Consider the following 23,093-nt stretch of genomic DNA (forward strand, 5'->3'; position numbering starts at 1 on the left):
AGGAACTGGGCCTGAGGTGTGAACTTGGGAGTGTCCTGACCCACACCTCATCCCTTATAAACAGAGATCATAACCCTCCCCCCACACATACACATCCTTTAAAGAAAATAGATAACACACTTTTTATCTGTGATGTCTGTTTGTTTAGAGTAGTGTCTCCCAAAACAGTTATCAGGGACTCACAGCTGGTCCACGTTTTTGCTCCCTCCGAGCTTCTTGGCAGACAGTGCATGTTTTTGCTCGCTCCCAATTCCCTACAGGGAGCTGGGAGAGAGCAAAAACATGGACCGTCTATAGGACCGCGAGGCCCGAATTGGGAAACTGGTTCAGAGCGTTAATTGACCTCAGTCTGGTCATTTTCACCTCATTCGATCCATCCGTGTGAGAAGTGATCATGGTTTGGGCCTGGAGGTCTCCATATATAGCATAAACACATATTCCTTTAATAACAGAAAATGTGTGTCATGTGGCAGTTTATCCTCCGTAACAGAAACCACCACCCCTGGAAGGGGACAGATTGATGGATTGGGGACGGAGCCGCAAGGCTGAGGGTTCCCGCTGAGCGTCTTCAGCAGGAGACTGCCCCTCTAAGCCGGGAGTCTCCCCCCAACTTGCTTCTCAGGATGGGGGCAGGGAAGGTGGGCGGGGGAGATGATACACCCACCCTACACCAGTGCCCACACAGTGCCTGAAGTGAAATAGTGTGACATTTATAAGGGATGACAGAAAAGCTAAAGCTATAGCACCCTCATAGCCCCCCACCCCCCACCCCAGACCTGAGGGGCCAACACTTTCAATCCTGCTTCTGAATTTCTGGAGCAGCAGTGCTACTCTGCTCTGGGCTATGTGCTAATGACAGCCAGAGAATTATTGTGTTACAGAGTCTAATAATAATTCAAATTACAGTCCTGTGCCTTGCACTGCGCTCATTGGTAGCCACTCAAAAGTTCACACAAAAGCCTTTTATCTTCCCCTGCCTTGCAAAGCTACCCTATGTTCTTTTTTTTTTTTAATAGCCATCTCTATGAAATACTGGTGTCTTTGACTTGCCTTAACCTCCTCAGGAACAAAAGGCTTCCCGAAACTCCACCTACACAGACAGCCCTACCCTCTTATTGGTCTGCAGCCTAAATTACTGTTGGTTGTGTTGTGTTTTAATTTTGGCTCAGGGCTTGCTATAACGCCTTCTCCCATGCGGCTGATGGGCGATCGCCGTACGCTGACAGCTGTCTCTCTTTCTCTTTCTCTCTCTCTGCTCTTGTCGGAGGTCACCTGCCTGCTGGGGTTTTGTCTTCCCATAATCCTCTGCTCCCAGGGGCCCTCATGCAGTGGGCAGGCGGACAGGCTCTGTCCACACCTAGGCTTCCTTTTGGAAGCCCGTCTCCACAGGCCAGCTCCCCGACAACTGCAACGGATCGATTTTCAGTCCTTCACAAACAAACTCTTTCAACCTGTGTTTGTGGGTGGGTCTGTTAAGGAGAACAAACAACTACCTTTCCCCACCCAGTCTCCTGACAGGTAGCTCCAGTAACCCAGTATGTAATGGTATACATATCTATCCTCTTTGAATATGCCATGAAAGACCCAGAAAGGTTGTCACAGGCGTAGCACGAACAGATTCGTCTTACATTATCATCCAGTATCTACAGTTTCTGACTTAACTTCCTAATCAGATTATGTAACTTCAGGGTGTAAAAGTTTGGGATCTGTAACATCATATTATTTATGCCCAGCAGAGGATTTTGGTCAAGGTGGCTTCCCCTGGAGCTCACTTGGGGTATCGTCCCACGTCCCGAGCAGGCAGCGACTTAAGGATCGACTGCTATTGCTCACCTGCAGCTGACGGTACTTGTGCTCTCGCGTGTGGAATGGCGACCTTCATGAATCATCACAGATTAGCAGATGCTGAGTCACAGACATCCTTCACCCAGACAGCTGGGGAGATGGGGGATTTCTGCGCTTAAATATCTCAAGATACTTCAATAGTTGTCTCACCTGGTTGTTGACTTTTCCCCCCGGACATAAAATTTTGAAAATGTCCATCATTGTATTTATAAACCAGAGACATAATAGATTCTTCTTTCACTATGCTGTAGGATAAAAACACCATGCATACCTTAAATTAAGAATCCATCATTGACACCCCTTGTGAAGATTTGTAAAAAAGTGTTAGAAAAAAATCCACCTTTTGGTGAAGCAGCTTCATCTCACACTGAAAAAATGAGAAACATGCAGGGGCCTACGGCCCCGGATGATCCGGAGAGATTCTGTAAAGAGGAATGGACTAAGATGCCCTGCTTGGTATTCTCCAACCTTATTAAATGTTATCGGAGAAGACTCAGTGCTGTTATACTGCCAAAGGGAGGTTGTGGAAAGTATTAAATGCTGGGGTGCCAATAATAGTGGCACGTGTTTTTGTTGAAAATAATTATTTCTTGGTGAAGGATTTGTTTTTTTTTTTTTTTATGAAATTTATTTCAATGGATTTTTCTCATTTCCTCGGTGTGAGGTGAAGCTACTAACCATTTACAAATCTTGACAAAGGGTGGCGAATAATTGTGGAGGACACTGCATCTCAGCTGATCAAATGATAAAATTTTATGGGTGGCCATCTGGTGGTATTTAACTCTAGGGACGATTTCAGTTTTCCCGTAATGTAAGTCACACCTTACCTGTGACCTTTAAAAAAGGCTTGAGATGTGTCCAGTCTGACATCACCATGTAAACCTTCAGCTATAAAAGGATACAAACGGTGTGTTATCTAAAAAGATCTGGGTGCAGGATTTTTGCCATACTTCTCCTGGGAGGTGCACGGGCATCTGTTTCCTGCTGGGTTTGCTAAGTGTAGCTTTCTTTCATTCTTTGTGAATATGTCCGTGCCCCTGAACAGCAGGCTTTATTCCATGTCTGCCAAATTAGCTGTTAAAGGCAGGACACAATGGCCTGGGAGGTGGGGGAGGGGGGGGGTCAGCAGTATTATTAGGTTAATCTCCCCTTTTGCGAATGACTCCTTAAACCTTGGTGAACAGCAAGACGGGGGCGGCATAGTGAAAAAGAACCTCTTACAAAAAGGGTCGGCTTCCCTCCCCAGTGTCTTTTTCCACCCCCCAGGACTGAGCTGGGACCTGAATTCCCGAACTCGACAGCCCCATGCGGCACAGGGTTACCTGCTCACCTGACCTAACCCAACTTGTGAGGACGAACACTTGTAACCAAAAAGCTGTGGAAGAGGATCCCTACTGTTAAACTCTTGAACATGGTACATGACTTTAATTTTTCCAACCAATTGCCAAGCAGCAGTGTGTGGCTCAGTGTTATGAGTCTGAGGAGGCTCAAACCCTGGGGGTGGTGTCACCGTTGGGCCCTTAAGGCCCAGTTGTTCCAGGGACTGGTTGACCCTGCTCTCTCAACTGTACATTTCATAGAATCAAAGTTTCTGCTAAATAAAAATAAATAACCAGGGGTGGATAGTTCAGGTCCAGAAAGTTAATACCCAGGTCAAGATTTAGTTTCAACCAACCTGTTGAGTACCCTGACATTATGATTCTGTATAATGAACTGGTTGGTTGAAACAAACTCATGGCCTGGATTTTCACTTTCTGGACCCGAACTATCCACCAATATACATACGTAAGTTACTTTTGATGAAAGCACCAGCAGGAAGGCGGAATTCCTGGGTATCTGTCAAAAACGGGGGAGAGGCTCCTGTTTCAGAGGAAGGTGCGGATGCTTTTAATCTGAAAGCAGGAAGAACAGACTTACCAATTCTGACTAAACAGAGGAAAGCCCCATGTTCACAGGAGTGCCCTGTATGCAGGTGAGGAAAACATTACGGAAATGCTGAAATCACAAACGTCAATCGAGTGTCACATTTTATCCTCACGTGTTCTTAATCCACTTCCTCCCAAAGGTTGCGGTTGGCTGGGCTGTCACCGTTCTCCCGCTCACCAAAAGAGCGCAGTCTCCTTTGTAGTCGCTGTGCGGTCGTCCATCCTCGCAGAGAAGAGAAGAATCTGGACCCTCATGTAAGCCGGGGTTCCCTTGGATGGGAGCCAATCGTTTCGTGGCCCGGAGCAGCAGCTCAGTGTTTTGAAGGGAGCTTAGATGACCGGTTCGTCTGGGTCACCGATGACCTCATCTGGTCTGACAGGCTTGGGAGTCTGAATGGAAACCCAGCGCCGGTCGGACCTGCTTGGTGAGGAAATGACAACAGGCTGCACTTGCCGTTACAACAGCTGAGCTAAACAAGCCTGAGCACTGGATATGTTGCTCAGCCCCTAATTAAATGGCACCTTGCATTAGAACAGGGCAGCCATTGTTCATTTCAGTATGGAATGGGCGCAAGGTCCGGCCAGGAATGAGTTGAAGATGATTTTTTATTATTATTGTAGTACTGATAACCAGTTTAGTAATTCACAACATTCTTCTTTCAGCATCCTGGCACACAGGAGTCTGTCATCCTCCAGGCACAAGCAGGACATTGACCTGCCCAATGACCTCCCTGATTTTACACTTCTGCAGCCAGTGGAAGAACAAACAGTTTCAAAGGCGAACCTCACCCAGGCCTTATGGGTCCTCCATTATTTAGCTCTGGTGCTGAAATCAACTTGCTGATGATAAACTATGTGTCATAGACAGTTACAGCTCATGCACCATGAATAATGATGTGAGCAGAAGGCAGCTCGTCATGTCACATGACTCATGGCTACATGATTAGCATGAAGCCAATAACTATAGCATACATGGGAACCACCTTTAATCCAATTAGACCTCTGTGGCCATAGGCCTTATTTAAAGGGCTTTTCTTGTGTAAATTTGCCACCTGAATGTGACAGCAGGCAGCCAATTTAAAAGTCTTCTCCCACCCCCTCCCTCCCCCCCCTCTCTCTCTCTCACACACACACACACACACACACACACACACACACACACACACAAACACAGGTTTGTAATTATATATTTGTGGATACTCTCCATTAATTTCTATGGGGAAAACTCTAATCCCAACATGACGACCCTAACCCCTACCCAGCCCTAACCTTAACCATAAGTAACCAAACAAAATAAGACTCTTGGCATTTTCAGTTGTTTGATTGCATTCACAGATCTTTGTGGGGACCTGAAAAATGGACGTCAAAATAACTGGTTTTTATCACACTTTGGGGAGCATTTGGTCCCTACAATGTAATATAAACATAATTCAGACACACACACACACACATACTGAGGCGGCAATGTCATGTGACCTTTTCCCTCTATCATCCAAGCTCTCAAAATTTATGACCTCCCCAGTCTGTTGGACACAATGTGTCTCTCGTTGCTTTGGGCCCTGCAGCAAAATCCCCCTATGTTTCACCCCAGCAGTGATGCAGTCCTGCCCAGATCTCTCCCTCCATCTCTCTTTGTGTTACACGTGACCTGACAAGCCGTGGGTTCGAGAAACAAAGCAGTCACCCTGTATTATGTACAAGTTCATTTCCCAGGGGACAGCACAGGGACGGTCAGTATTACCGGCCAGCTTGAAGCCTGTCTTTGGTGACATCTTACATTCTGAGCCACAAGCAGACCACAGAAACTGGGCAGACCAGAACCAGTCGCATTTGAAATGACTTACCGAACAATGCATTTCTTTGTAAGTTATTGTTAGGTTTTAGTTTCTGAATGGAACCAAAAAAAAATGTAAGTACATAAATTCACACGTCTGACTGAAAAATAATTGAGCTTTAAAGTTATAGGGTGTTTACTTACTCAGCCGAAATCAAACAGCCTTTTTTTCTGTCGATGTGTGTGAGAATTGAAATAATCACTGTCTGCCCCATTACATCTCATTTCCATAACTATGGACATTATCCCAAGGGCCCCTTATAATTGTTTTAGGACCCTGCAGGTGGTCCCAAAGTGTCTCTCTTCCTTCCTCTCTGTTCCACATGCACCCAGGGTTACTAAAGCCTGTATGGAGCTAATGCTTCACATTAAAAGCCCTGTGAGTTCAGTTACATTGGGTTCATGTTTTATTAAGGGATGCAATTCTCTTTAATCACACCCTGCATTTTCATTTCTCACTATTTTACGTTCTTCTTTGTTTATTGTGGGCAGAGGATGCTGTTAGACCAGGTGCTACCTGGGGGATGCGGCCATGGGACATGCATCCTGATTGGACAAGCATCGTATGGTCCATCCCTCCACGGCCACTCACAGACAGCGGTGCTGGAGGCAGTGCCCGTCCTTTCATCCCTGCATTTGAAAGTTTACCTATAGAACCCCCCCCCCCACCCCCACAGCCTTAAATCTCTGAACCCCCACCTATTTAGTCTGAATGCATCTTCAACAATGGCTATTATTCTAAATAGCTTAATCAGGGCAGCTCCTCACATTTAATAATTAAAATAAAAGAAAACATTATAGTCTTTTAAAATCTGCTGTCTCACCCAGATTTAATGAGTCCTCTATTGGGTAATTATTAATCGCAACAATAATTGTTACCTGTTGAATTCTGTATTATTTCTTGACACGGCATCCTATAGAGCACGTTCTGTACCATACACATGCACACACACGATACGTGGACAGACTTTCACTCTGTGGTGATATACTGTTGCTAATTAATCGTAAACCATCTAAGGCTACCTTCAGTTTGTGGTGCTGGTCCATGCCCCGGGGATCACACTGTCATGCCCGCCCATCGACTCTGTCGGCCCCACCCTGCCCGCTCCCTCCACTCTCCTCTTGGTGCGACCCTGATCATCACCGAGCGATAACCACGCTGTCCGTTCCTGACCCTTTACGGCTTTACTTGCTATGATTTTTTATGGATTTCCATTCCATTCTTCTTCCAACTGCTTACCCAGTACAGGGTGGGGTCCAGCCCCTGGAGTCTATCCCTGCTGGAAGCAAAGGGCAGTAGGTCGAAGGAGACCCTGTGGGCAGAGATGGATAGTTCAGGTTGAGAAAGCAGCAGTCCAGACCAACATCCTGTTTCAACCAACTAGTTAAGCATAAAGAGTCTTCAGTATTCGACTGGCTGGTTGAAACAACATGTTAGTCTGAATTTTTACTTTCTGTACCAGAATTATCCACCTCTGTCTGTGTTGGATCCTAGTCTGTCACAGGGGACACACTTACCTGCACAGAACTGAATTGTACATAACATAAATTAAAAACTGAATTAATAATTTGACCTGTGAGGAACTAGTACTTACATGAAATGCAATAGTGTAATTATGTTTTTTTGTGTTATTGCTGTTATTATTGTTTCTGGCATTTTTACTAGTTTTAATGGACCAGTTGGCTAGCCGCAGCCAGGCGTGGGGGGGGGGGGTAAAGGGCTATGGGTGCCGTGGGTGCAGAGAGGACTGATCTGCAGTGGCGTGTCCTAACAGGCCATTCACCAAGCCAGAGGCGTCCCTTCACACGGGGAGTGTAACTTACACACTTTACTGTCGCTTAAGTCTGGGAAAAGTAAGAGAACGGCCCTCAGCAAGCCTGACAAACACACTGAGGCGGCCGTCACGTCTCTGCTGCTCTCGCTGCTGGGAGGGGCCCGGGGCCGCCACTGGGAGGGGCCCCGGGCCGCTGCTGGGGGTAACCGTGCCTCTACTTGCCACTCTGGAGCGCCGCTCCAGGAGTCCCGTGTCACAGCAACCCCCACTGCACAGCGTGTGAGAAAGAGGCCCCCCCGCCATTCCCAGAGCAGGATGTGGTCACATGGCCGCTCTCTACCAATCGAAATGCACCCCGTTATGCAAATCTGCCTAGACCTTGTGTACACAACTGTTAGTAGCCTCCCATGTTTTCGAAGGCAACTGACTGGAAATAAACACGGAGCGTATTTTAATGGTGCTAAACTTTCTTCACATGTTAATTTAACGTAGCATGAAAACTTCAGAGGAACATTGCAGTTGGAGGTTGGGCATTGTAGCTGCCATGAACTTCATAAACTTAAGAACAGACCTAATATAAAAAATAAAATATCAATGGACAGATTTCATGAAAAATTAGAAGTTCACAGGGCACTTAATTCAATCTTTGTAAAAAAAAAGATGCAGTTTTCGGTTAAGGTGTACATCATCACTTAGCAGATTCCGGTGCTCCTTAGTTGATACTCTGTTGATGGTCAATCCATCTGCAGGCCTTTTCAGTTGCAAATGAAGGGTCCACTGTAGAAAGACAGATACAAGCCAGTAACCGTAGAGATGATGTGTACTGGACTTCCACCAATATGCGTGAGTAGAACAACTAATTAAGTGCTCATTTGCATGTGTGAGTACATGTATAATTAGATCCACTCATCTTCCAAATTTTTGTCCTAGTCAGGATCAAGCACATGCCAGGCAGCAGAAGATACAAGGCTGAGGTACGAGGTCTATCAGAAGGGACATTCCTGGCCAAAAACAATTCGCTAAGCCTCAAATCGCAAAACAGTACGCTTTTAATGTTCTCAGCAGCAAATAATTGGTCAGGACACTAGCGAGAATTAAACACATAGATAATGTACCTTAGCTTTTATCTTTGACGTATTCAAATTTTTAAGTCTTCTAGGTAAACTTGGCAGAGAACTATTTACAGAAAAAAAAGTCAGTGTTGTTTCGCTGAATGTCAATGATTTCAAACAATTGACAAGTAGTTAAAAAACGTGACCTGGTTAGTTTAATGTGAGACCTATATTCTCTATAGGGTTCAAATCTGGACTCTGACCAGATAATTTTGGGTTTGGCCCATATTTTTCACCCAGGAGTCTGCATGCACACACAAAAGGCTTATTTTCACTTAAGCACATCTAATCTATTAGCAATGAATAAGGTAAATCTATACATCTATTATGTCTTTTTATGATTATAGGGATCCACCCACAATGGCTTACTTTTTTGTTTTTTTGAATATGAAAATTTAAATATTTTTACATTATAACATTATACATTGACTTACAACCTAACTTAAAATTTAAATTGAAATTATTGACATTTAAATTGTTAAATAATGGTAACTGTCTGTAACACATGTACATTAATCCACAACATAACAGCACACCTGGCCTGACGCCAATGAACTGGAAACAATGCAGGGATATTATTTGCATTCGTCTTTGAACAGCAGTTGAACTACTTGGCAAATGTCCAGTGGCCAGGCTGAAAGAGCTAAGAGTAAGTTTACCCTCCGCTTCCTAGTTTCATGTTTCAAAGCTTTTGCATCCAAGGTGCCGGACAACGTTTGCGCATTTGTCCTGGAGAAATCTGGGTTTGGTGCAACGCAGAGTCCCAGTTGGGACATGATCCCATAAGCCTCACTAGGCCACATCCGTCAATCATGACACAAGACCCAAGAAACACTGCAGATAAACATGTTGACCAAAGCACCAACCAGCCATGCAAGCAGTTTCTGTTTTTCAGCACTTCCTGCACGCCTGAGTACGAATTAGCTGAGAGTACCTGCCGCGGAACCTGGGGCTATAACTGTCGTCGCCGAGGTGGATGGGCCATGTCGCTGGGGGAGCCGCCCGTGCTGGGGAGATGCACCTGTCGGTTCCCATGTGCTCTGCCAGGAAATTGCATCAGTGAAACTCCCAAACTCCGAAACTGGCCACACGCCAAAAACGACGCTAGCTAATTTCGCCCAAGCCTTGGGAACGAGAAACGGCCTGGCTCCTGGGAGAGTCGCAAGACAAAGGGTGACTAACGCTGACTTCAAACCACAGGGTGAGAGGCACAGCTCACCATTCATGGGAATCTGATTCCGACAGGTTTGGCTGCTCTTGCCCAATGCATCGGTTCTCCTTCTGTGATATGTTCTGTGAGGTAGGCGGACATTCAAGGGAACCGCTTCAGTGTGTTTCGTCATGTGTGCGTGTCTGTATGCATGTTTTTCTGTGTTTAATCCCCAGGCTCGTGGATACTCTGTTTCAAAACAAAGAGACCCTCAAACAGGGTACGTACCAAGGTGCTTCTCACCCTGGGCTTACTTTGCACTGACCCTGAGCCCAAAATTCTACCCTGTGGTGTGATTTCACGGGTCACTCCATCTGTGTTTGACATCTGTGTATTTTCGATTCTAGCAAATTCAAAACAATCAAACCAAACCAAATATGTACATTTTATTTATTTATCTATCTATCAGATGCTTTTATTCAAAGTAACATGCATTTTTGCATGCTGGTGCAATTGGCAGTGAAATCACTGTGCCCATTACTGGGATTTGAACTGGTGACCATCCAATCACAGTCACACACTGCCGCCCATTTCACTCAATCTGGAGTTTAAATTACAAAACCAAAACTGAATAAGCTTCAGAACCAGAAAGGTCTGAAAAATCTTTCCATTGACAACAGAATACAATGCATCTAACTTTAAAGTGCCATGCTGCTGGTATCCCAGGGCATTATGAAAGCTTGTCAGTTGCATATCAAATTGCACGTAGTCTCTGATGCAGGTTTGATGCGGTACCTGGTAGCGAGGTGACTGTGACCAGTCACACTGTATACCTCACACTTTACCTGCCAAGACACGTCGCACAAAGCACACAGCCAGTGTGTTCATCCTGCTAAGTAAAGAACCTTCTTCTGGTGAAGCCTTGTCTTTGATGCTATACTTTGATAACCTGTGGTTTGCATTCAAATGACCCGTGAAGAGCTAACTGCCCTTTAATAATGTGACCCAAAACCTTGACTAGCAATGAGCAACAATGGTCAATTATAAGCTTTTTATTCTCCATAGAATAAAATGACATTTTTTTCAAATCCAGTTAGTTGATATGTTGGATCTGTGGCTTTCATACAGTTTCCAGTGGGAATTTCTTACACTGGGTTGATATTTATTACAATTTCATAATTCTGGGGAACCTGGAGATAAAAAGCAGGCAATAGGCAGAGGGTGTTCTCTTTTTAAGTTAATCTTCGTTTGGAAAGTTAGTTTGAAAGAGGTGACCACTCTGCCTGGCAGCTTGAATAAATTAATCGTGAAATGAGATGACATTCACATTATTGTTTAACTTCTAGGATGTGAGGGAGGACGTGGAGGTATGGGCAGTCTCAGGGCGGGGGGTGGGCTCCTCTCCAACCTCAGTTTTATCACTGGTGGAATCCAGCCAGGGTTGCCTAGGCAACTGCAGGTAGGTATACCTCACTGCAGGGGGTCTTTTTTCACAGTGTCATCAGGGATGCAGCTGTGTGTGTGGGGGGTGGGCTGGAGTGAGGAGGCGGGCAGAAGGAACAGCCAGCAAAACGCTAACAGCACCAGCTATGCTCCTGTGTCCATCCCCTTTCACCTGGTCTAGACCACAGGGGTGTGTCCATTATAGACGGTGACTCACCTTTCTTCCTGCTTTTATGCTTTAAAAATGAGGTCATTCAAAAAAAGACGTCTCTACCAACATTGTGGGATGTGACTGAGATCTTCTGTCACTGGTCTGGGGCAGCGTGTCCCAATCTGGTCCTTCGGGACCCACAGCCATTCCGCGTTTTTGCTCCCTCCCAGCTCCCCACTGGACAGTCCATATTTCTGACTAAAACGTGGACTGTCTGTGGGTCCCTGAGGACCGGACTGGTGTCTCAATGCAGTGTTACATGGATATGAAAATCCTGAGCTTTATGGGATGTAAATTGGGAGGATCAGGTGCTGCTATTTTGGAGAATAACCAGGATAAACAAACAGCAGGTATAACTTTACCCCTATGTATGGTTTGGTATTGTAGTGTAGCGGTTGGTGGTAATTTGTGTACGTTACTCAAATTACAGCGGTGCTTCTGAGGAGAACTGGCTCACCTCAGGTAACAAAGGTCAGAAACCTTCATCCTGAGCCACATATCTACCTGCTGTTCCTGTACAAAAAAATGGGCCAAACCTAAAACTGCAAAACAAAGTTTTTAATGGTCAACAGCAAATCATTTTAGAATTAAACAAATACTTAACATAACTTAAGTTTTCCCTTTGGTGTGTTTTAAATGTTTATGTCTTGTGGTAAACTTGCGGAATGTTTTTTCACTACATGCTAATAACTTCAAGCACTTGACAAGTAGTGGGAAATCATTTCCTAGTTAATTTGTGTTTAATGTGAGACCAAATATTCTCTATAGGGTTCAAATCTGGACTCCGAACAGGCAATTTAGAGCTAACCCCATTTTCATGTAGGTCAGTTAGTGTGGCCAGTAGATGGCACAAAGGTTAAAGGCATAGCCCTACCGTATAGATTTCCTGCTGTTGTACCCCTGAGGAAGGGTAATGAACTGAATTGCTTTGGGAAAAACAGTCAACGGTACAACTTGGTGAAAGTCAGGAAAATTGAACTAATTAGTGCCGAAACTACCACAGGGAGAAAGGGGAAAAAAATCTGTCAATTTCCTCTTGCTACTGCTTCCTTTTCACTACGATCACTCCTCCTTCGGGGAAGGAACGATCACAACAAGGCTCTTGGCAGGATATCAGCATGGAGATGCGGAGGTGATCGGTAAACGCCTCCACGCTCACGCAAGGCATCACGAGAGACCCACATTTACTAAGAAAATAACAAGGAGACTTAAGTGCATTTCATCTTAATTTATTTGTCAGCATTTTATGTAACATTCACACGCCAAGATTTCACTTATTCAAAACAGACTCCGGAAAAAAAGGCGCGTCTTATTGCCGACTGAAGTATTAGGAAACAGAAATGATAGGATCAGTAGTCGCCAAACAAAAAAGCTGATCGAACTGTAAAACAAACAGTACCGCTCATCAAAAAACGATATAAAAACAAAAAGCTTCCACAAGAAGCATCAATGCAGCGTTTACATTCATACATTTTGTATGAATTCCTACAAGGAGCTCAAAAACGGCTGCTGTGAGATGATTCCTTCCAAGGTGAAGATTTCAATAAACATTCGAGAAAAACAGCCTGCAGCTTAAAACCAAAAGGAAAAAAAACAAAACTGTTCCCAATGCGTTTCTGGACACTGATTGGTTGCCGTGGTCCACTTGCCCTAACGACCCAGGACCACATTATGAGCAGATATCAAACTTTTGAAATCCCTGCCCAAGGTGCTTGCTAAGGCCTAGGTGCGGAAGATGACCAGTCCTCCTTCCCGGCTTGGCCTGGAGCCATTGAAATGTGCATTGCAAATAAGTACCCTTGTAGTGAATTCAGTTCATGAATACAATGTCGCGGGGACAATGTGGGGCCCGTCGCCAGTTAACGGGGCGGCCAAACAGACAGACACCGTAACCGACACCTACTGCGCTGCCGTGACTTTAAGTTTAGCATATGAAAGGTACGGTCCCAGCAGGACGGCGGACTCTGAAAAGAAGGCCAGTGGCCCCCAGGGTCCCGCGACTCACTCCTCTCTGCCAACCGCCAACTCAGGGAAGGCGGTGGCGGGATTGGTGCGGATTCAAAACTGGCGGGCTCGTTCCATATCCACCAGTTAATCCAACCTCGTGAGGGGGGTCTAGTCAAATCCAACACCATGTTAGGTTTTCAGGTGCCTTTTGTATTTAAATCTGCTCCCCCTTGCTTCTCCATTTTGGTTTGTGCTCTGAATTCTCACTCTGAAGTCCATTTCCCCCTAACACTTTCTTTTTTGTTCTTAACTGAAATCCACCAAAGACTCCACGCAACCACTCGACTCCGACTGGTTCCCTGGATGCAAACTGTCCTTCACTGAGGTGTTTATGACAAAGGAAAGCTTGTCAGTCTCAATGGGACAATCTTTCTGCCTTGAATAAATTAATAAATTAGTCCTTGGTGATTTGAAGTACTGCTGAAGGGCCATTAGACGAAACAGAAGAACTTCTTCCATCCACACTTAGAATATGTCTTTGTTCGGTCAGACATCTTCAGTTTTTTGGCTTTGCGGGCCTTGTGCTTGATGGCAGCAAAGATGGCTGTGTCAAAAGCCTCTTTCAAATTCTTCTGAGTCAACGCCGAGCACTCAATATAGTCCTGGGCTCGGATCTTCTCTGCCACGCACCGGGCCCGAGAAGATAGGACTGGCTTGACTTTAAAGCGGTCCAGGTTTATGAGGACATTTACATCATGTCGGAGGTCGGTCTGTGTCCCCACAAGGATGATTGGCGAGGCCGGGTTACAGGCCCGGATCTCCGGAATCCACTTCTTGGTGATGTTCTGGAAGGATGTAGGGTTGACAACGCTGAAGCAGAGGATGAAGACGTCCGTGTGAGCATAGCACAGTGACCGGAAGCCGTCAAACTCCTCCTAGAGATCACAAGCCACTTTAGTAACAGGGTTCAAATGTCATGTGCCAGTATTGTAATAAAGATCAAAAGTCAACAAAAGCAATTTAGCTCCACTACAAGATGTTACTCACAAGGGCAAGCAGCAAATTAATTATAGAAATACGTCATATGGAGATCAGGTGATGGAAGTAAAACTACATTTTTTTAAATACAAGTCATGGTGTCCTGCATTATGTTAAACACAAGTGATAACTTCTGTAAAAGCCATTGCGAAACCACAAGAAGGAATAAAAATAATGGGTGGACTTGGAGTGTAGGAGGTAAACGTTGATTAAGTCCTCATTACGTCGAGCAGTACTCGTACCTGTCCGGCAGTGTCCATCAGCTGAATTCGTACTGGAGTCCCATCAACTTGAACCTGTCCTATTGCAGAAAAACACAAAAAATGCGTTAAAACACATACAACTAGAAAATTTCAGATCGCTCCCTATTTCTTCGTACATCGCTTTAAGGTTGCAACGAAGTTTGAAAATATACCGCGAAAGCAAAGCAGACCCGCATGCTTAATGTCACCTATTGTAGTCTGCAATATAACTATTAGCTTTTGCCAACAAAAGAAAGGCTGCTAAGATTGTATTAAAAAAAGTAATTAAGATACCGGAAAAGACGTCAAACGCAGTCTGCTGATATTCCATAGGGTATCCATTGGAAGTATAACTGACGATCATGCTGGTTTTCCCCACGGCACCGTCTCCCACCAGCATACAGCTGATAGCCGGCTCCTCAGTATTATCTTGATGCGCGCACACGGACGGGACCCGTCTCTGATCGCAGTGGTAGTCCATTTGAGGGGGCATTCTTCAGCGGGTAGATCCGGGGGTCAGTGGCCGCACGGGGTTCAGCACAGTGCAGGCGGCTTGGGACAGCGGGCGGCACGGTGCTCTCATCACCTCCAACACTCACAGTGAGCTTGTCATCGCTCCGATCTCGCTTTAGTACCAACTCCCCTAACAGGTTGTATTTGCATGGCCCCTCCTTTGCGTGCCCAGTTAAGTTACGCACATAAATCCTTCCAAAAGAAAAACAAAAAACCCTTCCCGGTGTAGACAAGATTTACACAGATGGTTTTTATCAGACATTTGGGTGTACGTTATTTTACTACAGTTTAAAAATTGTGTTGATCTGTTACGTGACAATCCTTTACGATATTAAACCACCGAAAGTTTACTACTAACAGAACTTATACATTCTTAGTGAAGTGACACAGGCAGACAAAGCTTCACTGGACTATCTCTCCTCCTTGGAATAAAAATAAAGTAATAAATGTACAATAATTTTACCAACATAATGAATACATAAATGAAAAGTCTACCTCATTTTGTATTTGTTCATGTAGATTAATCACACCGAGTGTGCAATCCAAGGGACCTCTGTTTTCTTATTTGCAGTGATGACATATTGTACTAAATTAAATTATTTTTAAGATTCGTTTCGGTGATGTATTCCGGTTGCAATTTACAATCCGACTCTTCACGTTGTGAGATTCTCAGGGTCATTTATACCTAGTAGACGGCTCCACCTTGCGGCAGACGGACGCAATGACTTATTTTTCTTTTCTTTTCTTATAGCACCGTCACGTGGTCGCGAACCATGTGACCACAGATCACATGACCGTCCTTTCCCTGTCACTTTGTGCGAATTCTGTCAATCTCTAGAACCATGTAGATAAACGCTTATTTGTCAGATACGTATTTTATTTGGTGACTTTTGGGTCTATGTATTTTTTATTTTTCCGTCGTATTTGCGACACCAGTTAATTTCAGATCTCGAGTTATAGATTTCTGGCTTCTCCTTACACAGCTAGCTGGCTGTGGAATTCTTTTCTGACGCACTGGTGTGCAGTTTCATTTCCCCCTGCTAAAAACCTCTAGCGACTGTATATATGGCTTCGATACTAGACGAGTATGAAGACTCGCAAAATATGAGTCGTCCGGGTCATCAGAATAGAATTTCTGCCTCGAACATTGGGATAACTCATTCAGGTAAGCTTAAGGCCTGCAGAATGGAGGTACATCATCGCTGCTCAATGGGGGTTCTTTTGTACAAGTTCGTTTAATCGTCTGACACATTTACTGGATAATATGAGGATGCGTGTACCGCAAAATGAAAGTAAAATCGTCATGTAATTGCGATCAGAATATGTTGCATGCTTCCGCAATCTATCCTAGCATTTCTGCTGTCAGCTGACAAGGACCAGACAGCCCCATCTCCTATTTAACGGCCGCTCTCCACGCCGAGATAAGAAGGGAAGTCGCATAGGTTTACGATGTCTGAGGATGAAGTGAGTAATAACTGGCGGATTTTTCCGACAGGATTTGTCAATGTGCGGCTGGAGGAAGAGAAGCCGATATTCCACAAACAAAGGATCGACTTTTCACCTCCCGAAAAGATTAACTACTTTGTTGTGTGCAACAATCAGCTATGTATGAGTCTGGGGAAGGATACGCTGTTAAGGTAGGCTGGATTGGATTGAATTGAATTGGAATGCAGCAAACCCTCATTACCCGAAACTTTAATCCTTTTTGATTAAAACTGCCTTAGCTGATTTGATTAACTCAGATCTTACATTGCACTGCAAATTGGTCAGTTTTTCAGTGATGGGATTTTCTGGACAAATGCGCATAAGTTATGCATTTATTTCCTGAAATGTGTATTTTAAAGAAGTTGGAATTAATTCTTTGACAGCCTAACCTTCAGTAATGCAAAACAAGGAACCGTTTTCGTACCAGTTTACTACTACTTTCTCAGTTGTGCATACTTACTGAATTTGTTTTAAAATGAACAAACCACGAAAGCAGCAAGTGCTTTGGATGCAGTGTAAATGAAGTATATATTTTTTCCTGATGCAGGATCGATCTGGGAAAACCTGACCAACCCAATCAGATTGAATTGGGTAGAAAAGATCAAAGCAGCGTTTATAAACTTTTCCTGGATCCCACAGGTAAGCTGTGCTAACTTTTGTCAGAGGATGATGTGGAGGGGGGGGTTCGTTTACTGTACATCTAGGTGCACAGCTCAGCATCTGTTGCATACCTCTGACTGGATTGTCGCAGGAATTTCACAGGAATGCGCTGCCATTGTCGCAAGGAAGTCTAGACTCTGGCTGCATTTCTGGGCCAGATTAAAGATCTTTAAATGCACCAAAACTTTAAGTGTTTTGTGTGAATTAGCATTTTTTTTTTGTGGCTGGGGGTTGTGCTGATTTTACAGCTGATGTTACACTGTTATCTTACGTACTTACTACTGTATAATAGGAGACTGTACCTGGGTCCCTACAGTCTGGTACAGTTTTGTGCATAATCTTACCGGCTCCATCCTGCAGGTTCCCATCTGGTGATCAGCCTAATCACAAACGAGTGCCTGTACCTGAACAGGAACACCCAGAAAGTGCGCAGCCTTTCTCGGTGGAAGGGACACCTGATCGAGAGTGTGGGCTGGAATAAGCTCTTGGGTACGGAGAGCACCACGGGCCCCGTGCTGGTAGGGACGAGTCAGGGCCTGATCTTCGAGGCCGAGATCTCTGCCTCAGAGGGCAGTCTGTTCAACACTAACCCGGACCAGTACTTTAGGCAGGTCCACTGTCTGGAGGAAGATGGCGAACCTACGCCCGTCTGCTGCCTGGAGGTGGAGCGGGGCCTCGAGTCCAAGTACTTCATCATCGCCACGACACGAAAACGCCTCTTCCAGTTTGTGGGGAAGGTCGCTGATGGCTCAGAGCAGCAGGGATTCAGCTCCATCTTCAGTCAGAACCAGGACCTCCTGCCTAGCTTCCAGGAGTTTCCGGTGAACATGGGCTATAGTGAGATCGCCTTTTACACCTCAAAGCTCCGGTCCTGCCCCAAGGCCTTTGCCTGGATGATGGGTAATGGAGTCCTGTATGGCCAGCTGGATTATGTCCGGCCCGACTCGCTCCTGAGCGATGTCCAGGTGTGGGAGTATGTGGACAGCGTGCACACAGTGAAGCCTCTCTCCATCGTCCTGACACAGTTCCACTTCCTGCTACTCTTCTCCGACCGTGTAAAGGCGGTGTGCACCCTGAACGGCCAGGTGGTCTATGAGGATGTCTTCCCGGAGAAATTTGGTGCCTTGAGAAAGATGCTGAAGGACCCGGTCTGTGGGCTTGTGTGGATCTACACGGAGAAAGCCGTCTTCCGCTACCACATCCAGAGGGAAGCGCGGGACGTCTGGCAGATGTACATGAGCATGGAGAAGTTCGACCTGGCTAAGGAGTACTGCCGGGACCGGCCGGAGTGCCTAGACATCGTCCTGGCCAAAGAGGCTGAGCACTGCTTCCAAAACAAGCGGTATGTAGAGAGCGCCAAGTGCTACGCCCTGACCCAGAACTACTTTGAGGAGATTGCACTGAAGTTCATAGAGGCGCAGCAAGAGGAGGCTCTGAAAGAATTCCTGCTGAAGAAACTGGGCAGCCTCAAGCCTGCCGAGAAGACTCAGGTCACCTTGCTGGTCACCTGGCTGACGGAGCTCTACCTGAATCGGCTGGGCGTTCTGGAGGCGGACGACTCCAAGAAGAGCGTGGCCATGGAGACGCGCAGCGAGTTCCGCAGTTTCATTGCCAACCCCAAATACAAGGACTGTTTCTACAACAACCGCGGCACCATCTACGACTTGCTGGCTAGCCACGGCAACGTGGACGACATGGTCTACTTCGCCGTCATCATGCAGGACTACGAGAGGGTCATCTCTCACCACTGCCAGCACGATGACTACGGCGCCGCCCTGGAGGTGCTATCTAAGCACTGCGACGTGAAGCTTTTCTACAAGTTCTCCCCCGTACTAATGCAGCATATACCCACGCGGGTGGTGGAAGCTTGGATCAACATGGGCAAGAAGCTGGATGCTAAAAAGCTCATCCCCGCTCTGGTCAACTACAGTCAGATTGGCAGCACCCAGCAGATCAATGAGACCATCCGGTACATGGAATTCTGTGTGTATGAGCTAACGGTGAAGGATGAGGCCATCCACAATTATCTTCTGTCCCTATATGCGAAGTACAGGCCGGATTCACTCCTGTGGTACCTGGAGCAGGCCGGCATTCACGCCTCGGATATTCACTACGACCTCAAGTATGCACTGCGGCTGTGCGCCGAGCATGGGCACCACCAGGCCTGCGTCCTGGTGTACAAGATAATGGAGCTGTATGAGGAGGCTGTCGACTTGGCTCTGCAGGTGCGTACCACCATTCCTTGGCCACTAGGGGCCATGTCTTATGACCTCGCAGTGGGAAAAAAAATTGGGTATAATTCTATGTTTGAAACATTTAAACTTATAAGTTACGAAACACTAGAGGATTGTCTTATGAGGAGAGGTTAGCTGAGCTGAATCTGTTCAGCTTCGCGCAAAGGAGATTAAGGAGGGGACATGATCCAGGTATATAAGATTCTAACAGGTCTGGATGCTGTTCAGCCAAATGGCTACTTTAATATTAGTTTAAATACTAGAACTTTTGATTTGGAGAAAATAATTGTGAAATATTTTTTGATTGTACCACAATGGGCAATGAAGAAACAATGCGACAATCATTACTGCTTCATCACCATTGTTATTAAAGCGTTCAAGTGTTTTGAAAGCAAAGTAATGCATTTTGCTGATGCTGAATTGTTCTTGTCTGCTGTGGCACTCAGGTGGATGTGGACCTGGCAAAGTCCTGTGCAGACTTGCCCGAGGATGATGAAGAGCTGAGGAAGAAGCTGTGGCTGAAGATCGCACGGCACGTAGTGCAGGAGGAGAAGGACGTGAAGAAGGCTATGAACTGCCTGTCCAGCTGCAACCTGCTGAAGATCGAGGACATCCTGCCCTTCTTCCCAGACTTCGTCACCATCGACCACTTCAAGGAGGCCATCTGCAGCTCCCTGGAGGAGTACAACAAGCACATCGACGAGCTGAAGCAGGAGATGGAGGAGGCCACCGAGAGTGCCCGCCGCATCCGGGAGGACATCCAGCAGATGAGGAACAAGTACGGTGTGGTGGAATCCCAGGAGAAGTGTGCCACCTGCGACTTCCCCCTGCTCAACCGGCCCTTCTATCTCTTCCTGTGTGGCCACATGTTCCACTACGACTGCCTCCTCCAGGAGGTGACGCCCCACCTGTCATCGTACAAGCAGGCCAAGCTGGATGAGCTGCAGAAAAAATTGGCGGCGGCCAGCCAGCCCAGTAAAGCCCGGCACCGAATCCGGGAGGAGGACACGGCGACACCAGGCAAGGAGCAGCTGAGCCGCGAGCAGATCAAGTCAGACATCGACGACATCGTGGCCGCCGAGTGCGTGTATTGCGGTGAACTGATGATCAAGTCCATCGACAAGCCCTTCATCGACCCACAGAAGTATGACGAGGAGATGTCCAGCTGGCTGTGACGGGAAGCACGTGCCGGAGACAAACCGGAGTTGTCGGTACCAAAGCTCCCCGCCCCCCGCAAGACGACCTGCCGCCCTGCTCTGCGACAGCAAACTGCCATCATGTAGAGCAATGGATAGCCCCGTGTTGCACTGTCATGCTGTGCTTGTAGCTGCCTGCTCCCCGGCTGAGAAAACGCCATTAAAGTTTGCAAGTGGTGAAAGATCAGATCTTGTTTTCTGTATGTAAGAGCACCTAAACACTCCCTCCCTTGAAAAATGGCATTTGAGGTGTTTCAAGTTTGCCTTTGGAAGAGAACTTTCACTAAAAATATTTCTTGTTATAAGTGTGCACTGTACATTTCTTTCGTCCGAGTATGACGTCACGTTTTTAATTCTTTTGTAGTTTTTGCAGCTAGGTCATGATACATTGAATAAATCTTGTAAATTGGGATTTTGTACCAAAAATCAAACCTGTGATTCTGTAACCCTGAACGTACCTTTCTCCACAGCCGCAGTAAGTTTGTGTCTCATTAGCTGCAAATTAACGATCCAGCAGGAGTCCACACATGACGGAGGAATGGGGACCAAATGTGATATAAATGAACAATGTCAAATATCTTGAATTTTGTTATTGCTGGGATTCGGGGTTTCCCATAGAAATGAATGGAGAATCACCACAAAGATGGGAATACAAACGTGTGTGAGGAAAAGTGGCTGTGTGAGGCGTGGTGTTTGTATACTGTCAGGACTGCCTTCTCTGCTCTGATACAAGGAAAGTATCTGCATAGATCTGCTTTAGTGGTGAAATTCAGTTACGTACAGCAGCAAAGGAATATAAAGTGTTGAGACCCAAACATAGTGCGGATAAGAATGAATAAAAATGAATAAACAGATTAATCCACATTACCAAGAGGTGTACACATGATTGTGTCTTGTTTCTTTTCATCCCAATTCACTTAGTATTAGTTAAATACCTTGACATTTAAATGGGGGGGGGGGGGGGGGGGGGGTATTGATTTTGGGTCATTCCATGTGAAATCATCACAATTTCGGAACTCATCACAGATTTTAACGAAACTTGGCATGCTGATCTGGTCACATGAGTAACTCACGAAACTGAAATTGGGCGAGTCTTGGATCAATATTGAGGGAGATTTAATCGAACATAGTTTAAACTTTTTTTTTGGTGGAGAGGCGGGGGAGCTATGACTTTGATTGGCTATATTTACCTTAATCTAAACTGCACAGAAGTGGTCCGTATACTGTTTTAAAGCTATTGTCCAGCTCTATAGATTGAACAAATAATATGCCATTCCAATTTGAATAATTACTATGTAATAAATGATTAAAATTAAAAAATCAATAACAAAAAAACTACATTTTAAAATTGATCAATTTTTTTTTAACTAAAGCTAGAGCATAATGTCATTAACGTCTCCAGAAAATACGTGTGGTGAGGACAGAACAAACACGGTACACAAAACAGGTAGTATAAATGGAGCGTGTGTTTACAAGTTTGCTCACCACAGTGTATGTACAGACTTCGAGTGACCCAGGCCAACGCAACAAACCAATCTATCGCACCAAACTAACTTATCTACAAAAGAAAAACGAAACAAAAGACAATCGCTCTCATTTCCCTATATATTCAAATATACGAAGAACTCCAGTCACTCTATACACCATACACGGCACACACTCAGAACGTCAACACCAAGGGCTAGGCTTCCTCGTAATCAGGAACACAAGCAAATGCAGAAACAAGCGACCGAAATCAATGGTAAAGCAAAAATCGATAAACCAGGAACAAACCAGAGTCGAACACGAGCAATCGGATTCAGAATAAGCACAAACCACTGTAGGTGCCCGATGCATGCAGGCTGCACGATTGGTTCTGCGCATGCGCGCGCACTCGGAAAGCCGCCACGTTACTGGCAGATCGGTCCCAGGTCGTAAAAGCCTGTTGTACAAGACTTTACGGCACAGTCGGATCCCCGTTTTCTGTCACGTCGAGTTACTGCGTTAGCGAGGATGGCTGTGTTCTATTATTAAAATATTGGACGAAACTTTTAATGTCATATTTAGCCTCCAATGCAGTCTTCCTTTCGACATTTCTCTTATTATTTTGTAACTCAACCTGTAGACCAGGGCTCTTCAAATCTGGACCTCGATTCCAAATCCAGGCCTTGTTTTTAGTTCTCCCAGGTAGTTAGTTTAATAATTACTGATTCTGATTGGTCAGAGGCTTCACACCTGGCTCACAGGTAAAGGAAGGCTGGGAAACCAGCAGTGCTCGGACCTCGAGGACTGTGATTTAAATAACCCTGCTTTATCCTGACATCATTAGTTATTTTCCATTTGTAGAGCAGATCCCTTTTCCTCCTGATGTTATTCTTAATTTCAGTAGTAAACCACCTTGGTTGCAGTTTCCTTGATTTAGGTTTGCTTGAAGCAGGTATGAAGTCCTCTTGCGTTTGCAGTAAGCTGCTTTTAAAAAAATCCCCATGACTCCAACAGTTTTG

At 45.5% G+C, this 23,093-nt stretch overlaps 2 protein-coding genes and 1 long non-coding RNA gene across 3 annotated transcripts; 1 reads left to right on the forward strand and 2 right to left on the reverse strand.

Moving 5' to 3' along the window:
- Positions 1-785: 785 nt before the first annotated feature.
- Positions 786-5,856, reverse strand: LOC125707038 (uncharacterized). The gene is made up of 3 exons (XR_007382166.1): positions 5,749-5,856; positions 3,884-4,188; positions 786-3,737 (listed from the first exon to the last, which is right to left on the reverse strand). It is a non-coding gene; the product is annotated as an uncharacterized LOC125707038 (long non-coding RNA).
- A 6,652-nt stretch (positions 5,857-12,508) lies between these two features.
- Positions 12,509-15,673, reverse strand: rhov (ras homolog family member V). The gene is made up of 3 exons (XM_048973898.1): positions 14,817-15,673; positions 14,523-14,581; positions 12,509-14,177 (listed from the first exon to the last, which is right to left on the reverse strand). The coding sequence occupies exons 1-3, from the start codon at positions 15,013-15,015 to the stop codon at positions 13,734-13,736; spliced, it is 702 nt and encodes a 233-aa protein (XP_048829855.1). The 5' UTR covers positions 15,016-15,673; the 3' UTR covers positions 12,509-13,733.
- Positions 15,674-15,803: 130 nt separating this feature from the next.
- vps18 (VPS18 core subunit of CORVET and HOPS complexes) lies at positions 15,804-21,477 on the forward strand. The gene is made up of 5 exons (XM_048973895.1): positions 15,804-16,200; positions 16,531-16,672; positions 17,068-17,159; positions 17,541-19,405; positions 19,861-21,477. Exons 1-5 carry the CDS (start codon positions 16,101-16,103, stop codon positions 20,587-20,589), a joined length of 2,928 nt encoding a protein of 975 aa, XP_048829852.1. The 5' UTR covers positions 15,804-16,100; the 3' UTR covers positions 20,590-21,477.
- The last annotated feature ends 1,616 nt before the right edge of the window (positions 21,478-23,093 follow it).

Source organism: Brienomyrus brachyistius, chromosome 14, assembly GCF_023856365.1.
Source record: "Brienomyrus brachyistius isolate T26 chromosome 14, BBRACH_0.4, whole genome shotgun sequence".
NCBI lineage: Eukaryota > Metazoa > Chordata > Actinopteri > Osteoglossiformes > Mormyridae > Brienomyrus > Brienomyrus brachyistius.

Coding starts and splice junctions, on each gene's coding strand:
- vps18 (XM_048973895.1), top strand. CDS start 16,101: ATGGCTTCGATACTAGACGAGTATGAAGACTCGCAAAATATGAGTCGT. Junction 17,160..17,540: donor ACTTTTCCTGGATCCCACAG/GTAAGCTGTGCT, acceptor TCCATCCTGCAG/GTTCCCATCTGGTGATCAGC. Junction 19,406..19,860: donor CTGTCGACTTGGCTCTGCAG/GTGCGTACCACC, acceptor TGTGGCACTCAG/GTGGATGTGGACCTGGCAAA.
- rhov (XM_048973898.1), bottom strand. CDS start 15,015: ATGCCCCCTCAAATGGACTACCACTGCGATCAGAGACGGGTCCCGTCC. Junction 14,582..14,816: donor TGCGTTTGACGTCTTTTCCG/GTATCTTAATTA, acceptor TTTCTGCAATAG/GACAGGTTCAAGTTGATGGG. Junction 14,178..14,522: donor TGATGGACACTGCCGGACAG/GTACGAGTACTG, acceptor TGTGATCTCTAG/GAGGAGTTTGACGGCTTCCG.